Raw genomic sequence first — 11,219 nt, forward strand, 5'->3', positions numbered from 1 at the left:
TAACCGGTTTGAATACATCATAAATACAGTTCATACAATATATTAATATATTCATGTTGGCAGATAAGATGTGGAAGGAATTTGTGTGTAAATGAAAGCAGGTTGCGAGCGAACTTTTAAGGAGATGCACACAACTGTTTTGGGACAGAAGGAAAATATTTTGTAAATGTAGTAATTATTTAGCCATTTTTGCGCATTATTTACAAAAATTACAAAAAAAAGAGTTCTGTTTCAAAGAGTTATATGAATAAATAAATAAGTTAAGAGAAGTTGGATGTCCAAAAGTAACCTTGACTTCTTGATATTCTAAACTTTAATGGATTAACGATGAATTCACAACTCCTTTTCAGCACTTTGATGCTGAAATGTGAAGTTTAAAATGATTGATGCCTTTCACTTGTATCCACAGAGGGTTTATTGCATGTCAGCAGAACTCTTCAGCCAAGAATAAGCATTGAGAAATAAATCGCATCAATCACATTTGGCAGAAACGTGTAGCTGTTTTCTCTTCTCTCTGGTTTGATACTTTTATATTTGGCGGGTACCTCTAATCAGTCAAGTCACAGCTACAGTGCTTCTTGTACCTGACCCTTGGATTGTCCAACAGCATTGCAGCACCTTCAAGCCTAGTTAAATTAGCAGCTGGAGCCAGGATCCAGTGCTCACAGGCACAGAAAAGAGCAGCAACGATCCATAAATTCTGACTTGGAGGTGCCACATTTTGCAGCCTTTACTCACTGAGCCTATTGAGCTGAAGGAACGCTGACAAACTGAGGCAGGACCTCTGAGTTTATAGAGCACTGACAGAAAGCTGAGCCCTTCATAAAAGTCTCATTCAAAATTAAATCTAAAAAAATGATTAAAATACTTCTAAATCTTATCATACGCAGGCAGCTCTAAATGTAGATGTCCAAACACCACCAAGAAAACCCTGGGATTGAATACTTCATTCTGGGGAAAGAAGTGTGCATTCCTCCACCGAAAAAAAGAAAATCAATATATGCATATTTTAAGTATTCATGTAGCCCCCTCCCTGTATTTGGTTTCTTTTAATTTAGCAGGAGCACAAGGGAAATAATTTGAAATGAGAGAAGCACCCCTAAACAGAAACACTGTAACTGAATTGTCAGGCACTCAAACCCCTACATCAGAGGGCTACACTTAATCCATAAGCTTCCCGGGCACTGGGCAAAGTATACTACCAACTTTAATAATATTGAGAAGGTACTGGAGCCAGACTTAAGTCTTCAAATAGCCACTGCAATCCTCATTTCCAGTTTCTTCTTCTTCTTTTTTTTTGGTAAGTTCTAATTGCAGTAGTCACAGTTTTGCAAAGATTAAAAAAAAGTCTAGCAGGGAAAAGAAATCTGATCATAAGAGGTCACTTGAGACACATTCCAGTGCCAGATGTGAACTGCTGCCAGTTATGACTTGATGTAAAACCCTGATCTAGCTCTTTAGATTAGTGCAGGAGCGGATCTAAAGAGCTTTATTTGTTTCATCAAAGACTTACCCCTTAGCAGGGCATTTACCTAAATAAAACTCTGGCTGAGGTAGAGCATGAAATGCTGACTAAAAGATGTAACACATGAATTACCCCTTAAATATTTATTATTCAGCTGATAGAAATTGCACTTTTCGGGGCACTTCTGTGGAAGTAATGGGGGTGAGAGGAAGGTCGAGGCAGTGTTTTATGATCTGTTAGCAGCCTCTGCTGGCGTTGGATGTGTCAGTACATGTTAATCTCATTCACAAGAGATCTCTATCATGTTTGTTTCAGGATTTCTGTTTTGGAATGCAAAGGAGAGTAAATTGGCATGTTTGGCATATTGTGACAGATATTAAACGTATATAAAATTGTTATTCCAAAACTAATTATACCCTAAATAATGTCAGAAGTATACTCTGACATTAAATTAATATCTTAATTTAAATAGAAAAGATTTTTGGGGGTTGTTGGAAAAGTAAATTTTCCATCTCTCATTGTACATGACAAAATATAAAGCAATACTAATTTAAAATGTTTACAGCACGAAATAGAAATTAAAACTCGTTTATGTGGTAAGACGAATTCATTATTGCTGACACATTACAAGGCATCACCAGAAATACAGGCAGATTATTAGTAGCATTCTGTCAACAGTGTGTGTGTGTGTGTGTGTGTGTGTGTGTGAACTGTAAGTGTGCAAGCAATGACGTTACCTACATGTAGAGCACGTGAAGGTCTCCAATCATTATTAGGAATGATGCAGACAACATAGGATTACTTGATAATAATTAATTGATGGTAAGTAATTAAGCTGTCTAACAGTTTAAAGAAAAAAGAAAAAAAACACTTGCATGTGATTAAATTTTGTGTTGTTTGTTAACCCTTCGTTTGAAATCGTAATTACTTTTTGAAAAAGAAAAGAAAAGAAAAGAAGCTTTGTCAAAAGCTTTTGTTATGAAAATCGCCGGAAGTTAATGTGTTATGCCACTTGAGGCGTTCTTCCGGTGTCTGTTTCTGTTAAAATGGCTCGTGTGGTACAATCTAAGGTTGCTGTTGTTTCCACTGTTTTCTTCGTATGTTTACATTTTGCATGTTGTAATAACGGAAGAAGGGTAAGTGTGAAGTGTTATAACATAGACGACATCAATTTAAATGCAGTGAAGTGGATGCTGTACCTGTTAGCTATTTAGCATTAGCTGTGTATGACCGACTGAAAGGCTAGCGGTGGATTTCATGTTCGTTCTCAGGTTGGTGATGCCTTGGAGACTGAGTTCAGTGGTTTTTCTGTGCCTCTTGAACACTCATTTGAAGTTGGTAAGAAACATTTATAATTCTTTTCTTACTTTAACGTTGTATGATACGACATTGGTTATGTTGGTAAGCTAATTAAGCTTAACGCAACAAGAAAATGGTCATGGTAAACGCCAGACTTCATTTAAAAATGTGCCTGTTTAATATGTTTTTGCATTTATTAATGAATGTAGCTGATTTGCTACAAATGTACTATTTTTTTTTCAGAATTGGCTTTTTGCGTTTATAACAACCTATGAACGCCTACACTTTATACCTACAGGAGCTTTAATGACATCCTATTCTAAATCCATTGGCATTAATATGGAATTGGTTCCCCGTTAGAAGCTATAACAGGCTCCATTCTTCTCGGAAGGCTTTCTACGACATTTCTGTCTGTTTAAAGTTAAATTAATGCGCAGTATTCTCAATAATGCGTGCATCTGGGATAAAGTCAGCTGTAACAATACAAACAGTTAAAAGTCGTTTCACAGGCCAGAATTAAACACCCTTTGAAATCATAGCATTTGAATGGGTAAATTCAGTATTTATTATACTATCAAAATGCAAAATCAAAACATGCTGTCAATCAAATAAAAAAAAAACAGGCAGTTACAGTTTATCTCTTCATTTAACAATAATAAAACACTGCTTTGATGACAGACTTCTACCTTCATTTTATGGTTAACTATGAACTATGTAGAGGTACAATGTGTTGGTTCTTTTTTTTACCCAGATTTTTACAAGTCTCCAAGCAGGGAAGGTTTGTTATCATTTGTAATTTATTTAGTTATTTATTTATTTATTTTTTCAGATGATGTAGGAAAGTTTCAAGTGCGTGGAGCTCTGCTGTTAAAGCCTGGAAGAGAGCCGAGTGTCTCACTAAGTCAGAACCCGCTGTCAGATGAGGACAGGACCAAATTGAAGGTGAACCATGTTAACTATTGATTTAGTGATGTGTTCTACACATTTCCAAGATGGCCCAGTGATTGAGAGATTTCCCCTGTTTCAAATAAATATTTAGTCGTTTTTTTTTTGTTTGTTTGTTTTTTGGGTGCCCGGGGGTGGGGGGGGGGGGGGGGGGGGGGGCATCCATGACCAGGACATAAAAACTGTATTGAAATAGCAAGGGCTATTTCTACTCTTGCCGTGCACTGCAAGTACTTGTCGGTACTTGCAGTGCACACTGCAGTCACCTATTCTCACGCTCACTCATGCATTCTGTTAGCTTCAGACATTTTTTACCTGTCACTTGATCACATATGCATCGAGGCAATTTGGGGTTCAGCATTTTTCCTGAAGAGCTATAAATCAAATAAGCAGTCTTCAGATAAGTAGACAACCTTCTTCTTGAGCCACCACCTCCTCATCTGTAGAATTACCTGTGACTGAAAGTCACCCAAAATGTTGGTACCAACGTGGGTAACATCACTCACTTGTTCCACTGGTGTAGGATGTGTTTGGATGTTTAGCCAAGTAAAACAATAGGTGAACTTTCCTAGATTTATACTACATTAACCATAGTATCAGTTCAGGATGTGTTAATGTATCCTCCTTATAATGCTTCTGTATGAACATGCGTTTCTAAATTATTTGTTTTTAACTTGGCTATCCCCACAGGAAGTGGCTGCAGTGGACGGTCTATACAGGATCAGAGTGCCTCGTGTTTTCCTGCAGGCTGACAGACAGACAGAGCGGCAGATGGAAGGCTACCTCACAGCATTCGTCAGAGCTGTATGTATTTCCCTCAAATTCTCCAGAAATAACAGATAAGATTAAAAAAACAACACCTCCTGTAAAATTGAGCACATGTTTATTGACGGCTTTTGAGGGTAGTTTTCACTGCATGGTTAAACTTAGCTTTTAGATGGAGACAGGAAAAGGGTAATGGCTTGGAGCAAAGTGAGTAAAATTATAGGATGTAATGATAGGTTCTTAAAATATATTACTGTAACTTGATTCCAGCTCCTATTTCTCCTCGTTCTGGCTGTTATTGGCAAATGTTCATGGGTGTTTAAAGCAAATTAATTCACATGATTATTGTGAGGCAAAATTTTGCTTTACTCAAGAATCATGAAAATTACTCTAGACTGGCTCACCACAAAATATAGAAACTTTTTTGTTAATACAAAATTATATTAAACATTTTGTTCCAGCTATGAAAGAGCAACTTTGAGCAAACATTTTGGCTCTGAATGAGGTTTTTTATGATGTGGTTAATCTGATGTGTTTTCCCCAAATAATTTACAGTCTAGTTGCTGCTTTTTTTGCTCTTCTGTGCTGGAAAAAATACAGTTGGTTTAGAAATGTTATGTTTTTCCACAAAGGATAGAACAGAATATTTATACAGTTATATGTTATACATATTCTAATGTGAGTTCCTCGACCAATTTGACTTGATAAACTCTTCATAGTGGCCTTATAAAAGGCAGTAAAGTTAATGGAAGTTAGCTTACTTGTGTTAAAGAACAAATTTCTCACAGCAGGAGGTCAGCCGTTGGAAGAAAAGAATTGAAATAAAATAAGATGAACCGACACAAGGAGTGGGCGAAGTAGCCTCAAAGTTATATCACCGTATTTCAAGGAATATGTGTAATAATATTTGACAATGACGTTTTATTGATGATTGCAGCGGGCAGCATTTATTAGTGCGAAAAAAATAAATGGATTTTTCATGTTTGTGTACAATGAGCAATGATGATAGACTACCTAATTCCAAGTTTGAAGTTGTCAGCAGCAGCAATATAATACTACAGTAATGGCACAGCAAGCACAAAAGTCACCTGGTTAGTGTTTTAAGTATAACAAAACTACTTAAAACTTTAGTTTAACAGTAATTAGAGTAACTTAGCCTTGTAAGTTTTCATTAAACAAGTTTATTGTTTCCATCTTTAGCTATTTTTTACATTTTGCAAAGTATTGCACATGTTGGAGGTCTGACTTCTTGTAGCCCAACTACTATTTGCATACCATTGAAGTAGCCTCTTTTATAATTGCCACTAGAGCAGGGCGATATGATCAAAAATATTTATCACGATATACATTTGAAAATTTGCAATAACAATATAACTGACGATATAATTGACACTAGACAAAATACTTTACAACTCCTCAACTTTATTAGTGCAAAAAAAAAACATCAATGTATTTTCACTTAAACAAGCAGCTGTTTTTTATGTGCATTAAAGTTCTATAAAAATTATCAGAGCAAATGCAAATTCCTTGCTGACAGTTTAACCAAAAGGCATTTCCAGTGGAAACTGGCCGACATATCCTCAGCATAACCATGTATAATATCCACAAAACTTAAAAAGAGGTTATACACACACAATACGGTAATATTATGTTGAAGCACAGTACGTATCACTCCGCGAGGCTCCTGCCTACGATAGCCGTAATGCTCCGACAAGCCATCAAGCGGTGCGGCTTCGTAGCTTTGCAAAGTCGCACTGAAACATTTAACAGATTTTCGAGCGCCGTGTACATAAAATCGTTTCGAGGTCAGTAAACACAACCAGAATTCATACATAAGGCACACGGGATTATAAGGGGCACTGTCGATTTTCAGAAAAATCAAAGGATTGATTTTAAGTGTGCCGTATTTCCCCAAAAAACACGGTAATAACGACGGCCCGCTAGCATGCTCTACCAAAAATAGTGCTTTGTTGTGTAGCTGACGGACGAAAGCTAAACCAGTTCCACACCACTGAAGTTGCATTTTTACAAACCAGTTCTGGTTCATCCATTTCATTTAACGATCCACTTTCGCCCTTCTTATTCTCCGTCGCCGCCATGTGCGTATGAAAACAAAGGCACCGCGCATGCGCGTTTTACCCATATTCTATCGCGATATTTCATTTTCTTATCGTTGCCCAACATTACACCGGTATCACCGTGAACGGTATGATATGGCCCAGCCCTAATTGCCACGTATTCATCTGAGGCTGGCGCGCTGCTGTCACTCTTAGACAGGAAAGGCGTGGTTCTTTTTAACACGTAAACATTTATACACAGATTATGTGATGTATCATATATGAATGTATGAAGTAGAGTCCCTCTATCAGTGGAAAGGTATTATGATAGTATAATATCGTGAGTTACTTTGTGATCCTGTCAATAGAAATTAAGAAACAAAAACGCATTCACACTTTGGAATTCTAAAATATTTGATCGGTGCTAGTTTTGACCTAAAGCTTCTCAAAAGGTGTGTAATTAGCGTAAATTGTAAATATTTCTAAGCAATAAGCTGTTATATATTGTTTTAACATTCTCCTCTGATCCTCAGTGTGCCATGGTTGAGTCCCATCTGAGCGATGTGATCGCGCTCCACACTGACGTCTCCGGGTACCTCATCGGTGTCTCCATAGTGACGTTACCTGGGGCCTGCAGGGGCACCGAGGTCGAGGATGAGGTCGACCTTGAGATTTTCAACACCACGCTCAGCATAATGGCTCCAGTCAATGCACCTGGGTCAGTCACACTGCTTTTACCTGTGATTTTGTCCTTTTCTCCTTTACAATCTGACATTGTTTCCATCTCTACTTGTGGTTGTCTCTGCATAAGTCAAGGCCTCCTGTGCAGGTTTTTTCCACATCCTTTGGTTTAGCTTTTGCCTTGGCTTAGCAGCTCTATGTCAGCTGTCCTGGGGGGCACAAGTCTTTCTATACCTTTCACAACACTAATTGTCACCTTTCTTCCAGACCTGAGACGGCTTTCTTCCTTGAACGGATGGAACAGGAATCTGAGAAGAAAGGGAAGAACCCACAAGAGCAGAAATCTTTCATCGCTAAATATGTAAGTACTTACACAGAAAATCACATCTTTTCAAATAAGTCTAGTATGTTTTAATATACACCGGTAGGGATGGGTACCGGTATCCGGTGCCATGATGGCACCGGTTCTGATATAAACGGTAGTAACCAGACCGAAAAGCAGCACACATTTCGGTGCTTTATTTCGGTGCTTTTTTTTCCTGAGATGTGATACACTTTGAATTCTAGCCAATCATTTTACGTTTCCGGGGATAGTAGGCGGGTCCAGGTACGTACGTTCTTTTAGAGCAGAGCTACAGGTTAAAAATGCCCAAGGCGAAGCGGTCAAAAGTCTTGCTGTACTTCACAGCAAAAGATGCAAACTCAGCAGCCTGCAACAAGTGCTTTAAGGTGATACTGTGGAAAGGAGGTAACACCTGAAATCCGATGAAACACCTGGCGACGCATAGCGTTTTTTTTAAAAGCCGAAAAATGCGCCGTATTTGATAGCTTGCTGCGAGACCTCACACCGAGCGCATCGACTGCAGGTGTGGTGCCTGTTATCGGACGAAGAGTTAGCAACATCCCCCAAAAAGCTGAAGAGTAGAGTCCTGGCCCCTAGCCCTGCCAGTGTAGCAGAAATGATGAGGATGATGATGCAGCAGCAGCCGTTCTTCTCTGCGTGAGTAGCTTAATGTTGTTCGTGTGTAATTTACGTTGAGTAGGCTAACCACGTTATTACATTAATGCATGTAAGGTGAACTAGCAAACACCATCATAGCTACATGCGGCTGTCTTCTTGTTTGATGGCAGATACTCCCTTCACCCTGGCCAAAAAGGCTAAAATGACCAAATAAAAAGTGGGAAACAGTTAAACATGAGAGGTTTTTGGACAAAGTTTTTGTTTTTTCCATTGTTTAAGCACTGCTTCCAGCCAAGAGTGATACCATATATGCCCTATAGCTGCAGAAAAGGCTAACATTGTTATCTTTTTACAAAAAAAAACAGCTGAACATGAGAGGTTTTTGGACCACTTTTGTGTTCTCCATTCTTTAAGCACCGGTTTGAGCACCGTTTAAGCACCGGCACCGTTTCAAAAGTACCGGTTTGGCACCGGTATCAGATAAAACCTAAACGATACCCATCCCTATACACCGGAGACATCAGTGCTGTACTGCACTTTTGCTTTTATTTCATTTGCCAGTATTTATGGCAGAAAAGTGAAAATATCTCTCAAAATGGTTCCTGTTGTCCAATTGAAAGGCTCTTTTCTACCTGCAGTTTGTGTCAAACTACGGGGGGGAAAGTTATTTGTCTGTACCTTTTAGGCACAGGTACACTTTTCAGTTTGTTTCTCTTACTCCACTGAAAGCAGCGATGCGAGTCCTCCTCCTTTCCTTCTTCTTTGCAATGCAACTCTGTTAAAGACACTAGTAAAAAGAACTGGACTTGGTGGTCAAATATAGATGGACAGTGTAATCAAACCCTTAATTCTGGAACAGATAGTGTTTATCTTTATGAGGCATACGAGTATGCAGACTTGTTTTTCCGTCTGATTTGTTTTCAAACTGCTCCAGCCAGCTGGTCGCTTGCTAGTCGTCCAATATTAGTTTTTCCACAACGTGCATAAGAACATAAAAAGTAATCCCTTAAACCCAGTGGTAAGGTTTTGTGTGTCTTCAGACTTTCTTAGCTTCGAGCTGTTTTTCCAGGCACAATCCCGCCCTGTATCCTGTCGTAGTTTGCCTGAGCGCTGTTAAATCTGTCTTGTTTTGCTGTTCTGTGTGTTTCTTGCTGTGTTCACTGATCTGTGTTGACCTGATGCTGTACTGTGTTCCAGTGGTATTTGATTCTGGGTGGTGCAATCTTCCTCATGGTCACCAATTCAGCACAGCCCCCAGCAGGGGGAGGCAGAGAGCAGAGCTGAGTCCCACTGAAGTACAGTTTCCTTACTTGTCCCCTTCTTCAGTTTGTATTTAACTTTTAGTCAGCGTGACTAAATGAAACCCCGTCTCCTTTCTGTGTCCACTCATTCTGTCCTTCTGTCTTTTCATGGTCTCTTCAGGTCTAATGCTAAATACTTGCAATGGTGCTCCCTTTAGGGGTTGCCACAGTGGCTCTTTAGCACCAACCCCCTGCATTTCCTCCTTGACTACATCCTTCAGCCTTCTCTGAGATCTTCCTGTTTTCCTCTATCTTCAATATCCAGTGTTCCTCTTCTGCACATGCTCAAACCATCTCAGCCTTGCCTCTCTGACTTTGTCCCTCCTATACTCTTTTCTAATCTTGTTTGTGCTTGTCACTTCCAATGAAAATCCGAACACTTCCAGCTCCACCTTCTGTCTTTTTGTCAGTGTAATTGTCTCCAAACTGTACATCATAGCAGGTCTTAAAACCTTCTCTTTCACTCTTGCTGTTATCCATTCTGCATTTCTCTCGTGCACTGTCTGTCATTTGGGTTGGCCCAGGTATTTAAAGTAATTTTCCTTCCCTATCTCGACTACTTGCATTTTTAACATTCCACCTGCCTTTCTCTCATACATGTGTGATTGGGAGGAAAGGTGAAAATGCCAAAAACATGAATTACAGAGATCAAATTTGTTTTTACTCGTCAGCTGTAAAAGGCTGATTGTGTATTGTCGTCACTACGCTGGGCTGGCAGGTGACATCGACACCCAAGTTTGTGAATGTGATAACTCAGAACAAGGCGACATACAATTTTGGAATTCATAGCATAGGGGTATCTACTGGGAGGCTTAGGGATACCACTGGCATCCACCAGTATGTATTATTGGGAGTCTACAGGATAAAGCACCAGTATATCTGAAATTATTATTCTGACTATATTTAGCATGTGTTTGGTGTTTGACCCCTGAGATCGTCACTCTATAGCCCTGTCACCTACTTGTGCCTTTTCTTCTCTTCTGAAGCTAATCTGGGATGACCAATCAGGAACCACTGATGCTAGATAATAGTTGATTTGTATGTCGAAACCAAAAATATTGCAGTATTTAGTTGCCCTTTTCTTCTTCTCTTCCAGTGGATGTACATTGTGCCTCTCGTTCTCTTCTTGATGATGTCTGGCGCTCAGGATCAGTCGGGAGCAGGAGCTGGCGGTGGAGCAGGCAATGGCGGTGGCCGATGATCAACAACACAACGATTTTTGTTTTGTTTTTGTTTTTTGTGAAGTAAACAATACTTCTTGGGCAGTTTTTCATTGCTGTACATAATGCTGTTAATGGAAGATACATGTCGGTCACACACAACTTACCTCTTGTAGAAGAGATTTAGTGCCCTGCAGATGACTGCGTTTTTAATTCTAATGTGAAAATAAAGTATTTATTACTTGAGCTGTCTTTGTTTTTTTGAGGGAGAGTTACTCAAGCTTATATTATTGCTCCTCTATTATACTATACTATAGGTCCTCTTTACTCAGATTTGTATTTAGTTGCACTAGTATGCTTCCAAAACTTCAGTCAGTGGAGGTAAAAAAAAAAAAAAAAACTACTGTAGTGAAAGAAAAAAATAAAAATCAATACTTGTGAAAAATTGTGGTGCATTCGCTCGTGTTCAAGAAACCAGTTTGAGGTGATTTGGGCTTTGTGACATGTTATCCAGCTTGAGGCAGCCAGGCAAACTGGTCATAGCGAGATAAAGGGACATGGTCAGAAACAGTACTCAAGTAATCT

General features: G+C 39.1%; 1 protein-coding gene across 2 annotated transcripts; it reads left to right on the plus strand.

The window, feature by feature from the left end:
- The first annotated feature begins 2,457 nt into the window (after nt 1–2,457).
- On the plus strand, nt 2,458–10,880 carry emc10 (ER membrane protein complex subunit 10). Of its 2 annotated transcripts, XM_085156737.1 has the most exons (8): nt 2,458–2,601; nt 2,737–2,803; nt 3,594–3,706; nt 4,400–4,513; nt 7,065–7,249; nt 7,480–7,573; nt 9,371–9,468; nt 10,571–10,880. In XM_085156737.1, the coding sequence occupies exons 1-7, from the start codon at nt 2,512–2,514 to the stop codon at nt 9,455–9,457; spliced, it is 750 nt and encodes a 249-aa protein (XP_085012863.1). In that variant the 5' UTR covers nt 2,458–2,511; the 3' UTR covers nt 9,458–9,468; nt 10,571–10,880. The 2 variants fall into 2 exon arrangements, with proteins under 2 accessions (XP_085012863.1, XP_085012862.1); XM_085156736.1 differs by lacking the exon at nt 9,371–9,468.
- Nucleotides 10,881–11,219: the final 339 nt, after the last annotated feature.

This window comes from Neolamprologus multifasciatus, chromosome 4 (genome assembly GCF_963576455.1).
Source record: "Neolamprologus multifasciatus chromosome 4, fNeoMul1.2, whole genome shotgun sequence".
Taxonomy (NCBI): domain Eukaryota; kingdom Metazoa; phylum Chordata; class Actinopteri; order Cichliformes; family Cichlidae; genus Neolamprologus; species Neolamprologus multifasciatus.